The 25,901-nt window shown below is 41.6% G+C and overlaps 1 protein-coding gene and 1 non-coding gene across 2 annotated transcripts; one reads left to right on the forward strand and one right to left on the reverse strand.

The window, feature by feature from the left end:
• Positions 1–789: 789 nt before the first annotated feature.
• FAM89A (family with sequence similarity 89 member A) lies at positions 790–24,409 on the reverse strand. Its single transcript, XM_077168315.1, has 2 exons — positions 24,119–24,409; positions 790–1,911 (listed from the first exon to the last, which is right to left on the reverse strand). Exons 1-2 carry the CDS (start codon positions 24,407–24,409, stop codon positions 1,651–1,653), a joined length of 552 nt encoding a protein of 183 aa, XP_077024430.1. The 3' UTR covers positions 790–1,650.
• On the forward strand, positions 16,372–16,442 carry TRNAR-UCU (transfer RNA arginine (anticodon UCU)). Its single transcript has one exon. It is a non-coding gene; the product is annotated as a tRNA-Arg (tRNA).
• Positions 24,410–25,901: the final 1,492 nt, after the last annotated feature.

Genomic DNA, 25,901 nt, shown 5'->3' on the forward strand with positions numbered 1-25,901 from the left:
GTTTCAGTGGCTGAAAGATTTGAAAGAGTCGAACGGTTATCCTAGAAGTTATTCTTGCATATTTTATAGATATCCCTTCTTAAGTTTATGATGTGTTGGTGTGGCTGGAGGAAAGTACCTGAAACTGTTGAACTATATTCCAGTAGTCTTGATTCTTTAAGACGATCATATAACTACATAGCTTTTTGAATGTGATTGTGTGATTGTTATCCAGGATATGGAAAGATGACTACAAAAATAAGGACCAAAAAAATCAATTAATAGGGGGAATAAGGGATAAAAAAAATTGGGTAGATTGAAATACTAGTGATCAATGAGAGGAAAGGGTAAGGGGTACACGATGTATGGGTTTTTGTTGTGGTGGTTTTCTTTTTCTGGAGTGATGCAAATGTTCTAAAAATGATCATAGTGTTGAATATACAACTATGTGATGATATTGTGAGCCACTGATTGTATACGTTGGATGGACTGTTATGTGCGTGATGATAGCTCAATAAAAATATTTTTTAAAAAAAACAGAGAAGCAAGAAGTCTGGAAGATTAAAAAACCAAAGTGTTGAGACCTAGTTGTAAATGGTTGTCTACTATTAATAAAACTATTCAAGAATCAAATCAAGACCTATAGAACTTCTCTCATATTTTTAAGGGCAAGAAAACAAATTATGAATTTTGGGTATGTTTGATTTGATTTTTTGCATTCCAGTTATGAAAGCTGATTATTCTATACAGACAAAAATAATATACAACTACAGATACTTTAGCATTTTAAACACACTTTAACCTCTAGTGTAAAGTTTTCATAAAGTATTTTAATAAATATATTAAGGCTTAAGGTAAACACTGTTTTGAGCTGAGTAGGGTAGTTTTGCTTTCTAACATGCTAGATTACATTCAGAATCTTTCAAAACAAGAAAGCTTACCATCTTACAGTGAATGATACAAAACATTAGCTTGCCCATTTGTGTTTTTTTTTCCACTCAACATATCTTCATATTATCTTCCTTTCATTTATATCTGAAGGACAAAGAATGATATAAAGCTTTTTGATAGCTTGAGAAAAGACACTTGATTGGTGTAATCTGAAATGTTTATCAGTACAAAACTTTTCACCTGGACATCTTAGTAATGCAGCTTACGAATAAAGTTTAACCAGGAGGCTAAAAAGCTCATTTAAATAGCAAGAAAAGCTGTAGAATGAATTGAGGAAAGGGAGTAGTGAAATTTTCATTTTAATTCATCCCAAGCTTGAGGCAGGAACCCTGCAACAAAGAGGGTGTAAAAAGCTACCATCTGTGAAAAGTAACTAACTGTAAGTCATCTAGTATATCTTAGCACCCACTAAGGCATTTTATAAGGATCCTCTCATTATATCATCATTATAAATCCTCAGCAGGAGTGCCTGGAGGGTGCTGAGGATATGGCTGCACTGGTAGGTCTGCCTAAGCGCAAACTCCGACCATCTAAACAGACCGCCACTGTGTGTCAACGGAGAGCTTCCTGCCTACAAATTAAACTGGCAGCATCATCCCACGTGCCTGAGAACCATCTGCAATGGAGCAGCAGAGCAGCTTTCTCAAAAGGGGCATTTGCCAGAGGAGAATCTGTCCAGTGGTACTGTTTCCCAAACAGTCACATTCCTCCTGAGGCCCTCTAGATGGACTCCAAAATCCAGTCGCCACTGGAGAGGGAGGAGACAGGCAGCAAGTCCCGCGAAGCCCCTCGTTTCCTCCCATCCTGGAAAGCAGTCTGCTCCTGGAAATATTCTTCCTCCTCCTCAAAGAAGCCATTTTCCAAAGCATAAGTGCAGTCTGGGCTGGCGGCTGCTTGACAGGCACCCTTATATTCCTGAATTGACTCGTAGAGGCTGTATAGTTGACAGAGCAAGGACATGTCCAGCTGTCGGAGACCAACCTTGTGGAAAGAGGCAGGGAAGTGAAAACAAGAAGTCAGCACTTGAGTTTCATTTCAGTTGAATACTCACCCAGTAACCTGCTAGTGCCTGCACATTCTTTCCAAATAACTAATGATTCAGAACATCGCATGGATGCTTTGGATTTCAAGTTTTAAGAAAACCTTAATTGTGTTATCACACCTCAGACAATTACTTAGTGTGTCAGGGACGGATGACAACTGTGAGGCAGCCTAAAGCATTTATCCCAGCACTCCTGAGCACATCTTGTACTGAATAGTATCACACACCCTGGCACTCCAGCCGGTATCACTTTGGACACCAACACGCAAGTGTCTCATTTCTTCTCCCTATAGCTGGATGAAGAGAAGACCCACATTAGCCTTCCCTGCTACTATATCAGGATCCCAGAGGTCCGGGTATTCTAAAGTCTTTGGAACAACAGATTGCCCCTCACCAATGAGTGGCTCACCAGTCAGTGCTATGCCATGCCTCCTGGAGCACCTACTCTCTGACCAGGTCAGACCCAGGCTCTCAAGGGAGGAGCGAAGTATATCCAGAGATGTTAGAATAGAACCTAGTCAAGTAGAAGACCTCTACAGTTTGCCCTGGGAACTGTTTTCACAACAAGTGGTAATGGAACAAAGAATATTTAAAAGCTATATATTTGTTTACCTTCAAATTCCTCTCTTCCTCACAGCCCATCCCAGGGAAAGAACACAGCTGAGGCAGGAAATGCATTGTTTAAATCAATGGAGAAAGGGTTAATACACTTGGGAATGCAGCCCAGCCCAGCCCATCTTAACATTTAACATGCAAATGAATCCTGGGGATTTTGTTAGAAATGTACACTCTGATTTAGTAGGTCTGGGCCCCTGGAAGTCTGTTTTTCCTAACGGGCACCCAGGTGATGCTGCTGCTGCTGCTGCTGCAATGCTGCCGGCCAGCTGACCACTTTGTGTACCAAGGGGAAAGGACTCGGGACAAGATGTCAGGAGACCTTCTTCTGCTTCTTGGACCTTGAACAAGTTATTTATCGTTTCTGTGTCTTGGCCGATGTCAAAAAGGAGTAATAATTTTCTCTCACAGGGCTATTAGGAGCTTAAATGAAATAATCCATTTCAACAACTGGCGATCAAATACTTCCTGCGCTATGCACTAAACATACATGGGAAGATGCCCAAATACAAATGTATGGAAAGAGCTGTAGGATTTAAAGGTCTTATAATTACCAAACTGATTCATTTACCCAGAATGAGATTTCCACATAAGACAATTTGACTTTCACGAAAGGAATGCTGGAGCCTGGTAAGAAGCATTCATCTTATGACAAGACTGGATGAATGCCAGGTTATTCTTCATATCCTTTGATCTAAATCGTCAAATAAATTCTGGATGCTTCTCTACTACAGCTGGAATAAACGATAAAGAAAACACAGAACTCTATTATATTTACTTAGCATAATTTGCTCAAAAACTCAATGGATGACTTCCAGATTGAGGCAGATTTTTTGTTGCCATGGTAACTCCCACTACTCTTGAATCCCTTCTACCCTAGAATTCCTAAAAGAAACCTTTCTGAGGAAGAGACCCCAGACCCAAGCCAGGGGGCAGAGACTTCAGGCCCAGCTTCACCATGCTACACGGCTTTGGGGGATGCACTCACCCTCAACCAGCCTACAAAGTGAGTGCTTTAGACCAGATAATCTGTGGCTAGCTCAAGCACTTGGTGACGCTGTATGGATAACTGTTTCATTGCCATAAATGAATTTCAAGTCCCAAAAGAAAGAGTTTCTCAAACTGTTCTGAGAGAGCAGACCGGCTCACTGGCATACTTCTCTCAAAAGTACACCTTTAACAGGTCAGAAATGGGTAAATCAAAAGATGCCCAGGCCATTGCATTCGCAATGTCTGTGGTCAGATACAATCACTTTTTTTCCTGCATTTGAGTGCATGTCTCTCTGTGTGTGTATATATATATATGTTTTGGGACTGGATGGAGGGTGGATCCCTGACATTTGTGTTTTAAAAATTATCCCACCCAGAGTGATTTGAACAGTGAATAAAGAAGCATTTGCAAAGTCCCCTTGGGGGAATGGCGAGAAAGGGGGAAAATTCAACCTCCCCATTTGGAGAATTCCTGATATTCTTGCAAGCAGTGGGGACAACCAAATCAATAGGCCAAGCCCTCAATCTTGGGGTTTGTTCATATGAAACTCATACCCGCAAAGAATAGGCTAAACCTACGTAAAATTAGGCCTAAGAATCACCCCCCACAGAACCTCTTTTGTTGCTCAGATGGGGCCTATCACTCTGTCAGCCAACATGACAAGCAAACTCACTGCTCTTCCTCTGTCTACGTGGGACATGACTCCCAGGGATATAAACTTTCCTGGCAACTGGAACAGAAATCCTAGAGTGAGCTGGGACTCAGCATCAAGGGATTGAGAAAACCTTCTCAACCAAAAGGCAGAAGAGAGAAATGAGACAAAATAGAGTATCAGTGGCTGAGAGATTTTGAACAGAGTCGAGAGGTTATCCTGGAAATTATTCTTACGCATTATATAGATATCCTTTTTAGTTAAGGAGTATTAGAGAGGCTAGAGGGAAGTGCCTGAAACTGTAGAGCTGTGTTCCAGTAGCCATGCTTCTTGAAGATGAAGGTACAATGATAAAGCTTTCGCAGTGTGACAGTGTGATTGTGAAAACCTTGTGTCTGATGCTCCTTTTATCTATGGTATAGACAGATGACTAAAAAAATATGGATTAAAGATAAATAAAGGAGAATAAATGTTAAAATAAATTGAGTAGATGGGGAAACACGAGCGGTCAATGAGAGGGAGGGATAAGGGGTATGGTATGGTTGAGTTTTTCTTTTTTCTTGTTACATCTTTTTCTGGGGTGATGCAAATGTTCTAAAAAATGATCATGGTAATGAATATACTACTATGCGATGATATGGTGAGCCACTGATTGTACACCATGTATGGAATGTTTGTATATTAAGAATGTTCATGTTTGTATTGTTGTTTTTTTGTCAATTAAAATTTAAAAAAATTATCCCAGATGATTCTCATTTCCAATTCTAATGAAGAACCAAATATCTATCTTTCCCAGGCCACTTGTATTCTACAATCATTCCATTTTAGGTCAGCCAACATAGAATCGCAAAGGATTAATAATGAGTGCAGGATCTGGAGGCTGCCTGTATTACTAGGCAACGCTTAACTTGGACAAAATGCTTAACTTCTAAAAATAGAAATGGCTGCTGCTATATTGTTATTTTATTATTTCTTCTCCACTCTGCTAGCCTTATTTATATATTTATATAGAATATATATATTTTCTCTAAGCTAAGAATCCTCAGTTCCTTTAAATACTTCCATTATGATGCTCTGGCCCACTCACCATCCTAGTCCCTCTCCTCTGGACTTGCTCCTATTTTCCAAGATTCCTCCACAGTATCTGGATCTGAATACCATAACAGAGCCACGGGATTCTGACTTGACAGATTCAAATGCATCTATCTTTTCTATGATTTAATAGGAATATGAACTTTAATAAAGGGAGTCACACCCTCTCAGAGGCACACCAGTATTTGCTCAACAAGAATAGAAATGATTCACTCTACTTCTATTGGGTAACTCTGATACTAATAGGGTTAGGCAATTCCAGACGCTATATCGCACCTCAGGAATGAATAATGAAAAATACACAAGAAGCAGTAAGCAACATGCTTTAAGAACAGGTTGGAGTTTCACCTCTCTAGGATGGTTTGAGCAGGATCCAGGTCAAAATAGAAGCCTGGGCTCTATGGCACTAACAATTCTTCCAGGTTTCAAAGGCTACAATTTCCTATGACCCCATGCCACCCAAAGACACGTGGTTCCACACTTTTCTCCTGAAGGTACCATTTTCAAAGTATTCCTAGGCCTACCAGATAATCTTATTACCAGATAAACAGTAGGCAAGCAGTCAAAAGCAAAAAGGACAACGTCCTGGACCTTGCTGCACTGCAGCAAACAGCAGTCTAACAAATCAGCTTTGTCAGCTGGTGGAATGCTGTCCTAGAAACAAAGGATTGACCTGCCTAGAAATAGTGTCATTCCTGCCATGCAACCTATTAAACAACCAGATGCCAAATATTTAGAATAATTTAACAAAGCTTTAAACACACATACCCCAAGTTCTACTAAACTTCCTCTGACTTACCAGAAATCCACTTAGCTAGGAAGATATGAAGTACCTAAGTGAATGTGCCTGACCTCCTAGCCAGGAAACCTCTTCCTCAGCTGGGTTGCTTTAATACTTTCACTTATACTTTTGAGAGTTAGGTCAAAAATCCTTAGCCAGCATTCCATAATCAGGTCTGAATCTACTTTTTAAGCTCATGTCCCTTGCTCCCCACCTAAATACATCACACTAGAGTCAAGCTGAGACCCCAGATCCTCTCCACCAATTGCCCCTTTTCATCTATTAAAATCTCTTTGACTGTCTAGCTCAATGTCAGTTTCTTCCCCACTTTCCAGACTTTGAGTGCCTCAGCTATAGGCGATCTCCACTTTCTCCCTTACCAGTTTTATGATGTGTATTATTCTCTACCTTATACTATTGATACATACGTGGATCTTCTTTCTCCTTGTGTAATATAAGCTCATTTAATACAGCAACCCAGCTTCTTTGGGGGATCCCCTTGGCACTAACAGAATCTTGCAGAAGAGGCAACTCAATATTTTGTTGAATGAAAATGAAAGAAAACACAGAACTCAATGAAAATGCAGAGCTGTGTTGTTCTACGACAACCTCCCAGAGGACATCTGGGTACAGACAGTGCCTGGTGGGGGGACCGCGCTGGGATTAATACCCCACAGGCAACCAGGCGACAGCCCGACAGCAGCCTCTGTGCCTGGCATTCCTGAGATACCTCTTCTGAAAGGAACGGATCACGGGGTACACACGGTTCCCCTGTATTATCAGAGGAACACTCACCTCTTGCCTGAGAGTGTAACTGAGAAGTTAGGTTTTAAGGGATGATTATGATTACTGAATCAATATATAGCTATTCCTTTTTACTTTCTGGTATATTAGAGTAGGCAGAGCAAAACACCTGAAATCTCTGAACTATATAATTCAGCTGCCTTGATCTCTGATAATGATTGTACACTTGTGATTTCTAAAGCCTTGTGACTGACTTCACTTGTACCCATTTTATCTGGTTTTTCAACTTTACAGTCTTATGATCACTAAAGACAGCCCCTAATGTTCATTAACGAAGGGTCTTGGGTCAGCCCAAGTTACCTTGATAACCAAAGCTGGATCTAACCATAATGGGCCCACCTGACATGCACAGTAGCTTAGACTTTAACCGATATGGACCTTGTACCTCACTAGAACACTAAAAATCATACCCATCATCATATTAAGGCTGCCATTTATTTACATACATCCTGTGACTAAGCATGTCATCAATCTGTGCATGCTCAATAATTAGATCACTTCTAATTACATCTTCTGGAGCTACTGTGCTCATTATCCTAAAACCTGCCCGTCTTTTGATACTATAAAACTATCAGAATTACTGTAGTTCGGGGAGACAGATTTTGGGGGAGATGGGTCACCTGATTGGGTTCATGCCTAGTGATAAATGCTTTCTCTTTGAAACTCTGGTGTCTCAGGAATCGATCATTGAACACATCAGAAAATCCACTGTCTTTATCCAGCAACAAGAGGGGCAAAAGACTCAAAACCAAGCGGCAGTAGGCCTCAGAAAAATCAGTCTCTCCACCTGAAGGCATGTGTGTGGGTCTGTGTGTGTGAGAAGGACCAGCCTGAAGAAATAAAACTGAAGTTATGTTTTAGAATACAATTAAACTACTCATACACAAGAAACTTCTTATCCTTTCAGAAATAAAAGGGGAGAGGAAACCACCCCACCTCACCCCAACCCCACCACAGCAAACCCATTAAAACCACACGGTCCCCATTCTACCAGCAGGGAAAGCCTGACATCTCAATGATGTGTTCCCATGTGTCTTCGGAGGAAAGTTGGTTATCTCATTCATAGCTGGGTTCAGAGAATAGCTCTTTTTAGGAAGCTGGCTTTTAAAAACTCCAGACAGGCTCATTTATTTCAGAAAAATGCAGAATCCTAAGGCCTTGCAATTTGTAGCCCCTTTTATAGAATTTAAAGACAATTAAAAACAAGCAACTGGTTTCTACCTCTTTAAAATGCTAACGCGATTCCTTCCTCTCTCTTTGTTCAGATTTCCTGCTTCCTTCCCATCTGACCACCGATTCTTCTCTTGTAGGTCAGGAAGGCACAGGTGGTTTACCAATCCAAAACATATCCAACAATGGGACCAAACAATCCTGATCCACCCTTGCAATTGTTTCCTTTTACTTGTGATTAAAATAATAATAATAATAATAATTAATAGGTTGATCTCAGCGACTTTCAGTGTGCAAAGTTGTCCAGGAACCGGGAAGGAGGAGTCTGCTTCCCTTCCTCCCACATTCATTCATTCATTCAGCAGATACTTATGAGTCACCTACTGTATGCCAGGTGCTGTTTAGATAGGTTCAGGGGCTGAGACAGTGAACAGAGTACAAACAAATCCCTGTCACTGGGGCGCTCATTCTAACACATGAGAGACAGTAGACAAAATAAATTCACTCTATACCAATCTACAATTCCAATTTCAAAAGGTCTGAAAACTAATGTTCTTTTCGTAACTGATGTGTGGTAAGAACCTGAGGTGATATGAAGCTATGTATACCTTTTGTTTTTTTCAGTGTTAATTTTTTTATTAGGTTTTCTATTTACAGAAGAAAAAATTATGCATAAAACACAAAGCTCCCATATTATACATAGCTTTTATTGATTTTGCTTGTTGTGAATACTGTTATGTTTCTCTGCAAATAAAGCGATTTGGTGATATTGCCCAAGGCCCCACTAAAAAATAATAATAATAATAATCAATAGGTTGGTGGTAGTTTCCCAGGTGTAGTTTCAGGTCACTAAGTCTCTGATTATCTTTGGAAGGGAGTTCTTCAGAACTTTAAGAAATTACAACAGAAATTTTACCATTAGTATACAAGGTTTAGAAGATGAGAGGAAACTTTAAAAGGAAAATTCTGTTGATAGAAAATGAGAAACATCATGAGAAACATAAAGGTTTTTTTTTTAATACAAAATCATATTACATTAAAGAAAAAAATCTCGATTTAAGAAAATAAATCTAGAAGTTGGGTTAATTCACTAGTATATTTAAAAGCTATAAACAAAAGCAACTTCTCTCTAAACACAGCAGAGTAGGAAACCAACGCGAAAGCAGTCTCCGTGCAGCCTGGCCCCGTGCTGGTGGCTGGTACGGGGGAACATGGGTGGAAGCCGAGCACGGGCTGCAGTGGGCTGAGCTGGGGAAGCAACACTGGGATCATCTCTGAAACAGACACACACACCTTTACCAAGTCCTGGTTCTCCTGCTAGCATTCCAATCCCTCAACCTAAGCTGAAAAATACCCCACTTCACATGGTGGGGGGCAGATGATCTAAATCTTAATAGATCTTCAGCTATATAATCAGTCTTTGGGATTTCCAGATTTGAGGACAGGTACAGAAAATGTTTGTTGTGTATGGTTTGTTGTATAAACCATAACGGATGATAGGAACTTGGTTAAAAACTATGGTACAGGAGGTGCACAGGTAGTTCAGTGGTAGAATTCTTGCCTGCCATGCAGGAGACAGGGGTTCCATTCCCAGCCCATGCCCCTCCCCAACCCCCCAAGAAAAGTTGTGAACAAAATTCCCCATGATATACAAATCACATATCTGCCTGTATGTGTGTATCTATAAATATAGAATTACATGTATGTAGGAAAGACACATTAAAAAGGTATGGTACACTAGGGAATCATTTCAAAGAACGAAGCAGCTCTGTATGTATTAATAATGGAATGGTGCCCATAGTATACTGTCACACACAAAATTTCAATTTACAGAACAATATATTTGGTACGATCTCATTTTATACGTAACTTTATATTGCACATGTGCAAGCTTTCAACCTGAGGAGAAAAATGTTTTCGAAGGATATACAATTGGCAGCAGAATTTACTCCCTAGAACATGGGGTGGGGGTGGGGAGATAGGGAAAACACACACATATTTTTCAATTTACAGTTTTTCCCAACAAGCATGTTACTTTTAATTTTCACATTTACTTGTGATTAATTTAAAAAATTTGTAATGATAAAAATATATAATGGATGCACACTGCTAGTAGGACTGCGGAACTATAAACCCTTCTGGAGAACTAACTGGCAATAGCTATCAAAAGCTGTAAAACGTTATATAACTTCTGACCAGCTAACTAGTTCATTTCTAGGAATTTCTTCTAAAGAAATAATTTCAGCTATACACAAATATTTCATTCTTATCCTGCTTCTATGAGATGAAATAACTTGCCTAAGACCACACAACAGAAAGTAGCAGAGCAGGAATCTGAAACCAGAGCTGCAGACAAATCCCTAACGCTAACAGGGGCAGAACGGGCTGAAGCGGGGGGCTGTAAATATACACTACCTCATAATGAGAAAACCTAACGAAGGACTAAGCACATACAGATGGTCTGTAGTTTTATTTTAGATAATGCATGGGAAATGCTGCAAATCTAATCAAGGTGTCTAGTATGTATCTGCAGGAATGGAATACAACTAAAGAAAAGCAGTGACCTGATCAATTGTAACCTGATTTCTGGATAAAGGCAGGATGGTGACCTGCACACTATCTAGAACAGGAAAACCAAAGAGAAAAACTTCAGCAGCATTTACCTAGCAGGGAAGCAACTATTAACTCAGCTACCGGAGCTTAACTGAAATGCCCCCCTAAGGACCTCTAAGCTCCCCTGTGGGTTCTAATTCTGTGCTCACTAAGCAAGCTTCTGATCCGTGACGTGCTCTCCTAAGCAGCATTCTCCTCCCCATTTGGTCAGCTTCATCTTCTGTGATTATTTCAGACCCACTAAGCTGAAGACTTGACCCAGAAGAGCTTGGTGACTCAGAGACAGAAATAAGCCAGGCTGCATAACTGCCGGCCCAGATGAGGCCAAACCGAAAGGTCCCCACTGCCACACTTGCCCATCAATTCCTCTACTAGTTAAGCCACCTGGAGTTGTGTTTTCTGCTACTTACAGCTGAAAACATCCACACTGCTTCAGAAGGGTATTTTCCAACCAGCTGCTTTCTGGAACTTAATTCTCATAAGGACGTTCTTGTTTATCTCTAACCTAAACTAATGTCAGTGCAAACCGAACCCATTTCCGCTTGTTCCTTCCTAGGTATAAAGAAAAGCAGCTGACTATCTTCCTCTTGAAATGTCTTTATACATGGGATACATTGTAGAATAATAAAGAATTTGGCTCGTCTTTGTCCCCAGTCCCTGAGAGATCTTCTAAATCTTTGGAATGTCCCATGACAGGGGTGGGGCCAGGACCAAACCAGCCTCAAGGGCAGGTGGTCACCGAGGGGCAGGGGGCTGGTCAAAGCAGAAAGACCAACCATGAGGTTATGGAGTGGGGCTCTGAGTCATATCACAGCAGCCCATCTCCCCCACTTCTGGGAGAACTGAGTTTAACCAGTGGGCACGGATGGGTCATGCCTACTTAGGGAGACCCCATATCAACTCTGGACACTCAGAACTCAGGTGAGCTTCCATGATGGAGATGATCCACCCCTGTACCGGAAGGGTGATGCATTCTGCCTCCCAACATCTGAGACCCTTGAGATGCTCCCGGACCTCATCCTCTTTGGTTTCTTATTCATATCTTTTCCACTGTAACAAAAGTCTAACTGTTAAGTTTAGCACTTTCAGTGAGTCATTCCAGCAAATTACTGTACCCAAGGGAGCAGTGTGGTCCCCAGACGAGCAGCTGTGCCTGAAGGGCCGATCTTGTACAGGGCTGCCCGTACTGCACCTGGGGAGTCAGAGCTCACCCAAGGGTAGTTAGAAGTCAGAACTGAGTTAGAAATGTCCGAAGTTACTGCACTCATTTGCAGTTCATGTTGGAAGTCTTTGCAGTCTACCCAAACATTCTTTACCTTTTTTTGGATTATAAAAATAAAACACACTGATTATATTAAAAATTCAAGTGAAATGCCAGTTTTGCATAATTTCATGTTCTATTGCAGTAACCCTCAAAAGTTTTGGTCTCAGAGCCCCTTCACCATCTTAAAAATTACTGAGGGTCCCAAGAACTTTTCCTTATGTAGGTTATATCTATTAATATTTTACCTTACTAGAAAACTAAGAAAGTTTCAAAAATATGCATTAATCCACTTAAAAAAATAGTAAACCCAATACCCAACACATGTCAACAGAACATTTTTATAAAAAATAACATGTTTGTAAAATTTTTAAATGTCTGTCTTAGAAGCAGTCTCAATTGTATTCAGTCCCCTGTGATATGTTGATTCGGTTAAAGTAAATGAATAAAATCTGGCCTCATACAGTTATGTAACTGGGAAAGAGGGAAATATTTTAATAGGCTTTCAGATTAATAGTGGATAGTTTTCTTTGATACTACTCTACAGTTGGGCTGCAGGGTGGAATTTGAAACTACACTGATAAATTTTTCATACTCTTATTATGCAATTCTTCCAAATGTTGATACATTTACTTATATAGTATCAAAAAGATCACACTTGTCAGTATCACCACTACATACTTATGGACCCCCTGAAAAGATCTCAAAGACTGCTAGGGCTCCCCAAAGATACTTTAAGAAGTGCTGTACTCACAGAAGACCTAAATAGATGGAAAACATACCGTGTTCATGGATTGGAAGACTAAATATAGTTAAGATGTCAATGCTACCTAAATTGATTTACAGATTCAATGCAATACCAATTAAAATCCGAAAAACTTACTTTTCAGAAACAGAAAAACCAATAACCAAATTTATCTGGAAGGGCAGGGTGCCCCAAATTGCTAAAAATATCCTGAGGAAAAAAAATGAAGTTGGAGGTCTCACGCTGCCTGACTTTAAGGCATGTTATGAAGCCACAGTGGTCAAAACAGCATGGTACTGGCATAAAGACAGATACACTGACCAATGGAATAGAATAGAGTGCTCAGATATAGACCCTCTCATCTATGGACAATTGATCTTTGATAAGACAGTGAAGCCAACTCACCTGGGACAGAGCAGTCTCTTCAATAAATGGTGCCTAGAGAACTGGATATCCATATGCAAAAGAATGAAAGAGGATCCATATCTCACACCCTATATAAAAGTTAACTGAAAATGGATCAAAGACCTAAACATTAGATCTAAGACCACAAAACTATTAGAAGAAAATGTAGGGAAATATCTTACAAATCTTATAATAGGAGGCAGTTTCCTAGACCTTACATCCAAAGCATGAGCACTGAAGAAATAAATGGGAACTCCTCAAAATTAAACACTTTTGTGTATCAAAGAACTTCATCAAGAAAGTAAAAAGACAGCTTACACAATGAGAGACAATATTTGGAAATGATATATCAGATAAAGGTCTGGTATCCAGAATATATAAAGAAATTGTTCAACTCAACAACAAAAAGACAGACAATCCAGTTACAAAATGGGCAAAAGACTTGATCAGATACTTCTCAGAAGAGGAAATACAAATGGCCAAAAGGCACATGAGAAGATGCTCAACTTCCCTCACTATTAGAGAAATGCAAATCAAAACCACAATGAGATATCATCTCACAGCCACCAGAATGGCCATTATCAATAAAACAGAAAATGAGAAGTGCTGGAAAGGATGTGGAGAAAGAGTCACACTTATCGACTGTTGGTGGGAATGTAAAACGGTACAACTGCTGTGGAAGGCAGTTTGGTGGTTCCTCAGGAAGCTAAGTATAGAATTGCCATATGATCTGGCAATACCATTGTTAGGTATCTACTCAGAGGACATGAAGACAAGGACAGAAACAGACATTTGCACACCAATGTTTATAGCAGCATTATTTACAATTACGAAGAGATGGAAACAGCCAAAATGTCCATCAACAGACGACTGGCTAAACAAACTGTGGTATATACATATGATAGAATATTATGCAGCCATAAAACAGAGTAAAGTTATGAAGTATGTAACAACATGGATGGACCTTAAGGACATTATGCTGAGTGAGGTTAGTCAGAAACAAAAGGACAAATACTATATGGCCTCACTAATATGAACTGACATCAGTGAATAAACTTGGAGAATATCGTTGGTAACAGAGATCATCAGGAGACAGAAATAGGGTAAGATATTGGGTAATTGGAGCTGAAGGGATATAGTAATTTATTTTTAATACATGAACAATTCTATGTCCATAAATGTAGTTACCACAGTCTTTTCAACAATTGCACATATTTCACAATTGATTTAACTAATAAATAGAACTATTATTTCCAATCTTTCACTGTTTTTTTAAAATACGGCAATACTCATCCATGTCATGCATTGTTACTTCTTGTGAGACAATTTGTGTAAGATAAGTCTGTAAAATCGAAATCACGAAGGAGAAGGCAGAGCAGCAAATACCAGTGGGTCCAAGTATCTGGGTCTAAGGCATCCTCTTCTAAGCCCTCCCCAATCCTAGGCATCAAATAGGACTTTATATCCAAGGCCTAAAATATAATATCAAGGACTTTATATCCAAGGCCTAAAAGTTCATTACCCAAGATAATGAATGGTGGTGTGGATGCAGTGGGTGCTTTAGATCAGACGGAACTGGAGGAAAAAACATGACTTATTAATGACATGTTGACACGCTTAAAACATATTTGAAAGTTGGCTTGCATTCTGTAGTTCTCTTGAATGACAGCCAATAAATTGCAAGAATCTCTCTGCAAGATGAGATGCAGTTAAGGAAAAAAATCCACTGCTAAAATCAGAAAAACAAGTTCCTGCACAATGTAGAGATACCTCATGTCAGTTTCTAGTGTTCTCACACAACTGACATAAAACGCAGAAGACAGAGGTTGATGTTCATTCTGCTTTATGGAATTGCTATTTTTTTCCTTTAAAAACCTGGACAGACTACTTAAAATTTAGGCCTAAGAGTCACCCCCAAGAGAGCCTCTTTTGTTGCTCAGATGTGGCCTCTGTCTCCAGCCAATACAAGAAAACTCACCACTCTCCCCCTGTCTACGAGGGACATGACTCCCAGGGGTGTGGACCTTCCTGGCAACGTGGGACAGAAATCCTAGAACGAGCTGAGACTCAGCATCAAGGGATTGAGAAAAACCCTAGAATGAGCTGAGACTTAGCATGAAGGGATTGAGAAAAGGTTCTCGACCAAAAGAGGGAAGAGTGAAATGAGACAAAGTGTCAATGGCTGAGAGATTCCAAACAGAGTCAAGAGGTTATCCTGGAGGTTATTCTTATGCATCAAGTAGATATCATCTTGTTATTCAAGATGTAATGGAGAGGCTGGAGGGAACTGCCTGAAAATGTAGAGCTGTGTTCCAGTAGCCATGTCTCTTGAGGATGATTGTATAATGATACAGCTCTCGCAATGTGACTGTGTGATTGTGAAAACCTTGTGTCTGATGCTCCTTTTATCTACCTTGTCAACAAAGGAGTAGAACATACTGAATAAAAATAAATAATAGGGGGAACAAATGCTAAAATAAATTTAGTTTGAAATGCTAGTGATCAATGAAAGCGAGGGGTAAGGGGTATGATAGGTATAATCTTTTTCTTTTTTCTTTCCTGTGTTCGTTTTATTTCTTTTTCTATTGTCTTTTTATTTTTTTCTGAATTAATGCAAATGTTCTAAGAAATGATGAATATGCAACTAAGTGATGATATTCTGAATTACTGATTATGTATATTGTTTTATTTTGTTTCTTTATTTTTTAATTAATAAATTTTTTTTAAAAACCTGGACAGAATCCAACCGTTAAATACCTTTGTTCATGGCTTCTTTATGTAGATAACGGCAAATCTAGACAAATGACCCACCTGGTATCTGCAAAGATGGGTTCTGGTTGAAGGTATACAAGGTTTAAAATAGAAAATCTTGAGAAAAACAGAAATGGGCCTAAGAAAAGTACTCGGTAAATAGTAGTGACCAACACCAAATTTTTCATGTCAGATTTTTACCATTTCTGACATCTCTGACACCAGTGAGGTCTTTGGGGGTATATATCTGAAAATGGATTAAACCTGACTTAACATTATGTAAGCCATATCTGGAAAAGATCAGTTACAAAGAGTTTGACAGCTTGCCCAGATCAACTTTTGCAAAAATCCTTAATGTATTAATATCAGAATCATGAATAAAATGGGAGAGGTTTTTATATGTATACCAACTAATACAGTGTTTTACCTTGGTAGTTCTCCCAGAATTTGCTGGGAGATTACTTGGGATCCATATTTAACCATCCTTTTACTGATTAAAAAAAAATCAATTGTAAGGGTGCACAGGTGGTTCAGTGGTAGAATGCTTGCCTTCTATGCAGGAGACCTGGGTTCGATTCCTGGACCATGCACCCCCCCCCCCCCACCAAAAAAAAAAAAATCAATTGTAGACTCCATTTAGGAAGTAATGCTAAAATGTTAGTTAAAATGAAAAAGGAGATCCACTAATTTGGTTAAGTTGGGCCATTTTTCTAATTTTTTTTTTTTGTATGCTGTACGGTGGGGATCACATTTCATTCTTTCCCCATGTGAGTATCCCCTTGTTGCAGCACCATTTATTGAATTTTTGTTTGTTTGGCTTTTCTGTTTGTTTGTTTGTTGTCTGGGAAGTACATGGGCCAGAAATCGAACCCAGTCTACCGCATGGCAGGCGAGGATTCTATTACTGAACACCCGTTGTACACTCCCAGTTGGGCCATTTTTAATCATGGAATAATCTTATGTTTTACTGGTTAAGTAGAACTAAAGAAATAACTTTGGCTGTTAAGAAGTTCTTTTTATGACCTAATTTACAAATATTTACAAGTTGTATTGCGATTCTGCTTTGCTATTTAATAAAAAGCCATTTCAGAGTTTTGTTGTTGTTTAACTGAAATGACAGTGTCAAAAGCAAGCATACATTACACTTCATAGGCATTACCACACTACCCTCCAAAATAAAGTGCACCGCTTTACACCTCTACCAACAATACCCCAGAAGGAGTAATTGTCCAAATTATCACCGCCACCATTGTTCTTTTAAATCTTTGCTGGTCTCTTAGGTAAAACAGGATACCTTAGTTTGCTTTCTTTCAATTTGCCTATATGTGGTTATAAGGGATGTAAAATACCTTGCCATTTCTCTTTTTTTTTTTTTATGTACACTGTATGGCGGGGGTCACATTTCATTCTTTTTCCATGTGAATATCCCCTTATTGTAGGATCATTTGTTGAATTTTTGTTTGGTTGGTTTTTTGCTTGTCTGTTTGTTTGTTTGGAAAGTGCAAGGACTGGGAATCGAACCCAGGTTTCCAACATGGCAGGCAAGAATTCCACCACTGAACTACCCTTACACCCCCTTGCCATTTCTCTTTAACTGCATTTTATCATGGATGTTTTATCTCTAATTCTAAGTACAGTCAACATATCAAATACCCTGCATCCTTGTATTAACACACGTATTCATATAGCTCCCCAGTCTCCATATGTATTTTGTTTCTCCTCCTCACTTCAGCCTCCCCGGTCTGGAACAGGTCTGCCATCTGGTAGAGATTCCCCAGAGTAAAAGTCAGAAGATAAGTTGTCTCCCTACCGCCCAACAACCCCCCGCCCCACCCCCGTTCCTTCTGTCAAGGACCTCCCACCATCAATTCTTGGACACTCAGAATGCTCTCATCAGCAAAACCAGTCCAGCCCACCATTCTTAAGAGTCAATCGAAGAAGTGAACAGAGTGCTCATAAAAACTGAAAAGGCCACGTCTTAAGGAATTTCTGTAGAATCATCAAGGAAGACTAAGAGTTTTCCCTGTCTCCAAAGTTTCTAGGGAAGAGTGATCATTTCTGCTAAGAGTCTGCGGGGAAATGAAGCATAGGAAAGAATGAGCAACCTTTATGAGCCATGCCTAATTATCACTTAGAAACATCTGGAACGTGGAGGGTAAGAATGGGGGAGGGGACAGGACTCTAAAGAGCAACACTGGGTCAGAGGGGCAAAATATCTGACCTAGTCAGCTGCAGGGCTGTTTCCCTACTAATGGAGTCTGTGGATTCTAAGGTTTTATGAAAAACTTTTCATAAAGCTTTTTGGGGAGCTGATGCGGGAAAGGGCGCAATTCCAAAGCAGCCAACTGCTGCACTGAGTAGTGACTACAAAGGTGCCATGGTCTCCCCTGATGTCCTGGCCCCTCCTGGCCTCAATGACCCACAGTAATGCCAAGAGATGAGGGCCAGGACAGAGCAACACATAGACACTGCAAAGGGTTCACGCTGCCGGAAGGGCTCTCAGAGACCCACAGCTGCCTGGGCTATTTCTAATTGAAGGCACTCTGCAAATGAAGGGATGCCAAAGAGGGCTTCAACGTTTGGGGTATAATTGAAACATTTACATTGAACAGATTAATGACTTTAACCAAAAAAAAATGAAAATGAAAATTTTAAAATAAGGCAGAAAGGTTGTGCTACAAATAAGATACTTTAGGAAAAACATTATTGTATTAAATTACACTTTATAGGTAGTTACAATAATAGATAAAAGTTTAAAGTTGTGCAAAAAAAAAGGAAAAAAGCATACAGTCCTCTAAATCTGCAAATCTTGGGACTATACCCATAACTTAACCTCAATTGGAGAGAACATCAAAAGTAAGTATGAGTCACGGACTTTTGTTAATAGTGCAATTATAAAAATGTGCTTTCATCAATTATTACAAATGTACCACAGTAATGCAAGGTGTTAATAATAGGGTGGAATATGGGAAGCCTGTATTTTATGCATGATTGTTCTGTAAACCCACAATTTCTCTCATAAAAATAGTGAATATGAGGCCAAGACTACTGCCTGCCATCCCAACAGTCTGATTATAGTCTTTCTGAGTACACATCCAGCCCTTTAATAAAACTCTTCTTTCACAAAAGCTAGTTTAAACTGAATTTCTATTGCTGATATGGGGACCCTGGTCATGAAAAATGGTGTCGGTCTAAACTAAAGCACTCATATTGTGGTAAAAATGCCCAAACTACTAGGAATTATAAATTCCTCAATATCTACACATTCCCTATTCATTCTTGTCCTCCACAGAACTTTACACCTAATGCACCCAATAAACATCTATTCAATGTAATCTAAAAATACTCTGATGTAAAAAACAAAACAAAAAGTCAACTTCTCTTTCTACTGGATATTTTCAGGCCTATAGAGCGATAACCACTTGGGTAACCTTTTGTAGCTTTCCAAATAGGCCCATTTGGGGAGGGGATGGCAACTCACGAGTTGTACAGAATTTCACAGACAAGGGTTTACTAGGACAGGAAGTGTTGAAACTTGGGAGTTGAAACCGCAGCTGGCAGAACAGAGCAGGGCATCGCCACTCATGGGGCAGAGCCTTCTCTGCCCACGTGGGTTCCTGCTCCCCTGCCCTCCCCCTTGCTTCCCAGAACATGAGCTTTCCCTGGGGCTCCAGCCTCAGCATCCAGTTGTCTCTTCCCTTTGAGATTTCACTTTCTCCCTTGGCTTCAACCATCTCTTCAATCAGCTAGCTCCAGGCCAAAACCTCTTCCAACCTCCAGCTGCACATTCCAAAATGTTTAACATACTCTTTCACTGATGAAATGGCAAACCACCTTTCTCCCTAAAGCAGCCACTTCTCCCAGCTTCCCTATTGCCGTGAAGAACCCCACTTTCCCAATGATGAATTATCAAGGCTCAAGACTTCATTTATTATTGCCATACAATAGCATGCTATGCAGCCACTGAGGACATGCTTTTAGAATATACATGGACACAGGTAAATGTAATATATAAAAACCATAATGTATAATGTAACCCATATGTATGTGTGAGTGTGTAGCATTATCATGCAATGGTTAAACAGAGCTTTGGAGCTGGACAGACCTGCTTGGGTCTGTGACCTTAGGGAAGTTCCTTAAAACCTAAGCATCCCTAGATTAACTTTCCAGAAACCTACAACCTCCAGATGGGTCCCTGGACCAGATAAGTATTGGAATCTAGAGAGATCAGCCTCTCCAGAGCATCAGATAGTTTCATCTCCCTACCCCATATTAATGACAGACCCTCCTAACATGAAAAAGTTAGAATGGCCATAGCCCGAACACCCCTAAAGAGAGGGATAGAAAGATCAAAAGTGATGGCAGAGTAACACAGAGAAGATAGGATTTAGCAAATGAATGACTGCTGAATCACTGAATTGATCTCTCTTTCGTCTCCAGTATCTTAAAGCAACTAGAAGTGAAAACCTAAAATTGTGAAACAGTAATCCATACCAAACTCTGAAATCTGTTCTCCAACTAATTGTGGTGCTGTGCTTTGAAATTTATTGCTTTTTTGTATATACGCTGTTTTTCACAAAAAAGAAAAAAAGTCAATTGTGATGATAAAAAAATAATTATTCCTTCTAGCCTCCTATATTCTAGAACAGCTAGAAGGAAAAATCTGAGAGGATGGTATGGTAGCCCATGACAAATGCTGGGATCTGTCCTGTAACCACTTACTGAAGAGTGCTTTGAAAACTATTGATCTTTTCTTTCTTTGCTTTGTATATTGTTATAGTATACAATAAAAAAAATTTAAAAGAAAAATCTGAGCACCCAGTTTTTTAGAAAATGTAACAGATTAGATTTTGAATACCAATCTCATGCAGAAATTGTAAGGATTAAATAAGAAAATGTACAAAAAGCATTTACAGTATGCCTACATAGGAGATAGTCCAAAATATTAATAGTGATTATTTTTGGGTGCTAAGATTGAGTAATTTTTGTTTCGTTTATCTGTATTTTGCATATAAAATCTTAAGTCATCTTTGCTTCCTTTTTCATCACCTTCTCTGACCCTAATATTTAATCAGCAGTTCCTGCGGTTTCTGCTTCGGAAAAATGTCTCCCACTCGATCCTTCTTGCACATTTTCCTCACAGCACCCTGCTGCAGGCTCTCGTTATTTCCCCCAGACCTATCTCTAGGACCTTCCTAATTAGTCGGCTTTGAGCCTCCCCTTCATACACCTGCTTTCAAACTAACTTCTTCAAAGTACATCTCTGATAAGGCCATTCTCCTACTTTAAAACCATCCTCTGCCTACATTCAAGGCTTTCTACAGCCCACTTCATGCATCGCTCCAGTCCCCAATCTCTCTCACAATTTTAAGCATATTCTCTGAGAGCTATTCAAAACGGAGTTCTCACTGTGCTGGTTTTGCTGCTACTTTCCTGTTTCCATTTTCCCTTGTTAAAATCCCATTACCTGGCTAGAGGGAAGTGCCTGAAACTGCAGAGCTGTGTTCCAGTAGCTGTTTCTTGAAGATGATTGTATAATGATATAGCTTTCGCAATGTGACTGTGTGATTGTGAAAACCTTGTGTCTGTTGCTCCTGTTATCTATGGTATGGGCAGATGAGTAAAGCATATGGGTTAAAAATAAATAAATAATAGGGGGAACAAATGTTAAGTTGGGTAGAGGGAAATACTAGTGGTCAATGAGACGGAGGAGTAAGGGGTATGGTATGTATGAGTTTCTTCTTTTCCCTTTTTATTTCTTTTTCTGGAGTGATGCAAATGTTCTAAGAAATGATCATGGTGATGAATATACAACTACGTGATGATATTATGAGCCATTGATCGTACAGCAAGTATGGAATGTTCATACGTTAAGAATGTTCATGTTTGTATGTTGTTTTATCAATAAAATTTTTTAAAATTATTTTTAAAATGTAAATAAATAAATAATTTTTAAAATCCCATCACCTTCTGAGACCTTGCCACTTCACAGCACCTTCATGGAACGAAACTTCCCCACTGGAAGTCATCCCTCTTTCTGTGCTTTTTAGGGCTTTCCTTTTAAGGTACATTCTATCTTAACTCTAGTTATGTCTCTTGTCACAGATTTGATGTTAGGCCTTCAAACTAAATAAACCTACACACACAATTCCGTAGATAATTCAGGGAAGAACTCCCAGACCTTATCTCGCAAAGCCTCACAGCTGGAGCCTCAGTTTGAGTTGCCCTTATTCTTAAGACTGTCCATTCAGACCCCACTGCCCAGGTAGAATCCCTTTGGACAAGCAAAACACGTTCTTAAAAAGCCAAAAGATCAGGGTACTTTTAAAGATCTTGTGGTATTTCTTGAAAAAGGCTTGTCAAGGCTTGTAGCCATATCTTATCTCCATCTCAGTTAAATGCCAGACAGACCAAAGATAAATGTTTATTTTCCTTGTGCTTCAAATAGTTAGGTTTAGAGAGAGCTCTGGTCCAAGACATAATTATAAGGCGATGGCTGTACTTTACTCACACCAGGAGGGACCTGGAAAAATACTTTCAGGAATGGTACATTGAAATCCAAGCCACCACAGTAAGTCAGAGCTGTATTTATAACCTAGAACTTCACAATAAGAGAGGCTTGGACATTTTCCTGTTTTTTTGTTCAAGTATGGAACTCAAATAACCAGGGACGGGTTTTCCTTTTTTCACACTCATGCTTATGCTACACGCAAGTTCAGACTGTAAACAAATTAGTTATAAATTTAGCTAATTAAAGCACAGGTCATCAGCTGTGCAATGCTGGTGTCATGTAAAATCTGTTAATAAATAAAAAAGATTGATTTGGAATTTGCATGGTTCTGTAAGAAGTTTAGAAAATCTTTTCAGAGAATTGGAAACCATGTCCACACCAGCTACAGAGTGGGAAAACAATACCTGAATGCTGAAAAAGTGTTGAGTCTGCTTTTCTGGATTCAATCAACTCTTAGCTTTCAGGACAGATATGCCCTTTAAAAAATATACCCATAAATGGAATTTTTCTAAACACTATCTCAAATGAACTAGATGAATATTTAAAGGATTCTGATGATAAATTCTCTTTATAAATTTGTTCCTAGGGAAAATCGGCTTCCATATATTCCATTTCTTTACATTTATTATTAAATCTAAATAAAGTATCACCTCTACTGGAGGAGTGAGGGAACCTATTCTATGCAAAGAAAAGGACAGATTTAAAGAGGGGGGAGGGGGCTGTAGAGGTGAGCGGGGACTCAACAAGCTGGTTACAAAGAAGGAAGTGTTTCTGTTCTCTTCTGGCGGGACATGCGCCTGTGTGAGAAAACTGGGAAAAGGCTCACTATTGCTAAGTCCCTGCCTTTGCCCGGCGCTTTTAGCGTCACCCCAAATCCAGTGCCCCGATTCACACTTCACAAGGAATGAAAAAAAAAAGCAAAAACTAAGCACCACTGTTTGAAGCTCACACACAACACAAAGAACCCATATGGGCCTCCCTCCATACGACCGGGCCGACAACCACCTCCTGGTATTTTGTGTCCGTGTTTTTGCTTTTCAGGCAGGAATTAGCTTCACAGAGTAGAAAGAGGCTGGAGCCGCCCTCCCGCGCACCGCGAGCTTCCGGCTGTCACAGTCTTCGGTGGGCCGGAGCCGTGCGGGTGTACCCGGTCCAGAACCGACGCCTTGAGGGATCAGAGAGGGGCGGGGGGGGGTGTTCTAATGTGTTGTCTACACTCGCGGCGGGACAAAAGGCTGTCCTCTTCAGGCCAGGACAACGCAATCACGCAAAGCTCTTAGCCACTCGGGTGAAAACCTTTCCGAGACTGGGAAGGTCTGTTTCTCTCCGGACAAACGTGACAAAGCCCGCCTCAACCCCAAGCACGAACCCCGAACACCTCGCCTCGCGTTGCCTGGGTTTCCCAGAAAGCTGGGGCCGGACTGGGGAGCCGCTCGCACGCGGCCTCTGAAAACGGACCTCTGAGAACGGGGAGACCCTTCCTGGCTGCGAATGCAATCGTGGGCATCGCACGCAAATAAAAGGGGGCAGAGGGCAGTCGAGAGGACAGCCGCCCTCTTTCAGCGTGGGGCCGGGGAGTAAGAGAGCCAGGAAGGGGGCGAGTAGGGGCAGATGGGCGCGGGAACTTTCCCGAGCTCAGAGCCCGGCTACCGGGCTGCGGCGACCTCAAAGTTCCCCGGGACGGCGAGCCCAGACGGGAAGGGGCGGCAGCCTTGCCCCCAACTCCCACGGCCCGCTGGAGCGCCCCCCTCTTACCATCTCCTTGCGGAGCAGCGCCAGCGCGGCGTCCAGGTTGGGGGGCTTAGCGGGCAGCGCCGCGGCCCGGGCCCCGCCGGCGCGCGCGCCCCCGCGGCTCAGCTCGTCCTGGATGCGGGACTTCTGCGCGTACAGCCGCTCCAGGTGCCGCCAGCCCCCGGGCGCGCCGCCGCCCGACGAGGAGTTGAGCAGCCCGCTGAGGCTCTTGGGCAGAGGGGGCAGCCCGTCCACCCGCAGCCCCCGAACGCCGCCCTGGCCACCCGCGGCCCCCGGCGGCGCCGACCCGCTCATCCCGCCGCGGCCGGCGCAGGCAGACGGTCCCCAGCCACGCGCGGGCACCCCGCCGCCGCGGCCCCAGCCCCGAGAGGCCGAGCCCCGGGCCCGCCCCGTTCCCGGCCGGCGCTCCGCCCACTTCCCGTCCGCGCCCTCGCCGCGCCCCCGCCGCCGGCCCTCCGCACCTCCCCCTCCGGACGCCCCAGCTCCTCCTGCACCCGCAGCCCGAGTCCCTCACGTGTTCCTCCCTTGCTACCCCGCCCCACCCCACCCCCGCGCCCCCGCTCACCTCCAGCCCGGCTCAGGATTCCGTCCTTACCTGCTTGCGCACCCGAAGCCCTCTACTGTCTCCACTCCGGGCGAGGCCGGGTCCCTGATCAGCCCCAAAGCTGCTTATAATTACAGTTACAGAGAACCGGGACTTCTCGCCCGAACCCCCCGAACCCCCGCGCTCGGGTGAGAAGCCTTCCGAGATCCCACCTGATGGGGAGCGAGGCGGGTGGAGTTGAAGCCTGAGTCCACGCTGCTCTTCTGAGCGCCGGGGAAAGTTTCTCGTCAAAGAGAAGGTCCAGGCTGTCATCCCGACCCCCACCTTTCGGGTCACTTTTCCGGGAAGCCGGAAACACCACAGATTTCTCAGGCCCAAGCAGGGTCTGGGCAGGTTGAAGGACGGAGAGATCCGGGCTTTCCCGGTGAATCGTGACGCGCGGGACCGTCCCGCTTTTCCCTGGGAAAAGCCCGCACTCTCACCCTTTCCGGAGCGCTGGGATCCAGATCGGCTCTCATTTATGTCTAGTCCTCAGTCCCGGAGCTCAGAGACGCCCAGATCCTGAGAGTTCAGTCATTTACAGCGGGGCGCACTGACCTTCTAAGTGAGCCTGTTAAATGTCCGGCCCTACTACACCAGCCAACAATAGCACCAGGCTCAGCTGGGTTTTTTGTTTGTTTGTTTGTTTTAACATTTTTAATTGTGAAATATAACATATATGCAGAAAAGTGATAAATTTCAAAGTACAGTTTAACAAGCCCTGATAGAGCGAATTTCAGAGTATGGTATAGGTTGCAGGTATTTCTTTCTAGCTGTTCTAATGCACTAGTGACTAACAAGAAATATCAATATAGTGATTCAGTTATCACAATCATTTGTTGAATCCTATCTTCTCTGTTACCACTCCTCCCTCTCATTTGAGCCTTCTCCCGGTCTTCAGGGATATTTAGGCAATGACTGTTCTAACTTCTTCATGTTGGAAAGAGGTAGCCACATTATGGGGTAGGGGGATGCAAGTGGTTGATGTTCTGGACAGACTGGTACCTCTGGATTTCAGAGTTTGTCTGGCCTAGCAATCATCTGAAGGTTATAGGTTTCTGAGAATAAACTTTAGTGAGTGAAACTTTTGTAGAGTCTTAGAGCCCTGAGTACTCTTTAGTGTTTACAAGAATACTCTTGGTTGGGCTTGGTGTACCACAGTAATTAGCAATATCTAGCTGAAGCTTGCTTAAGAGTAGCTTC

The sequence above is a fragment of the Tamandua tetradactyla genome, chromosome 7, assembly GCF_023851605.1.
Source record: "Tamandua tetradactyla isolate mTamTet1 chromosome 7, mTamTet1.pri, whole genome shotgun sequence".
In the NCBI taxonomy this organism is placed as follows: Eukaryota; Metazoa; Chordata; class Mammalia; order Pilosa; family Myrmecophagidae; genus Tamandua; species Tamandua tetradactyla.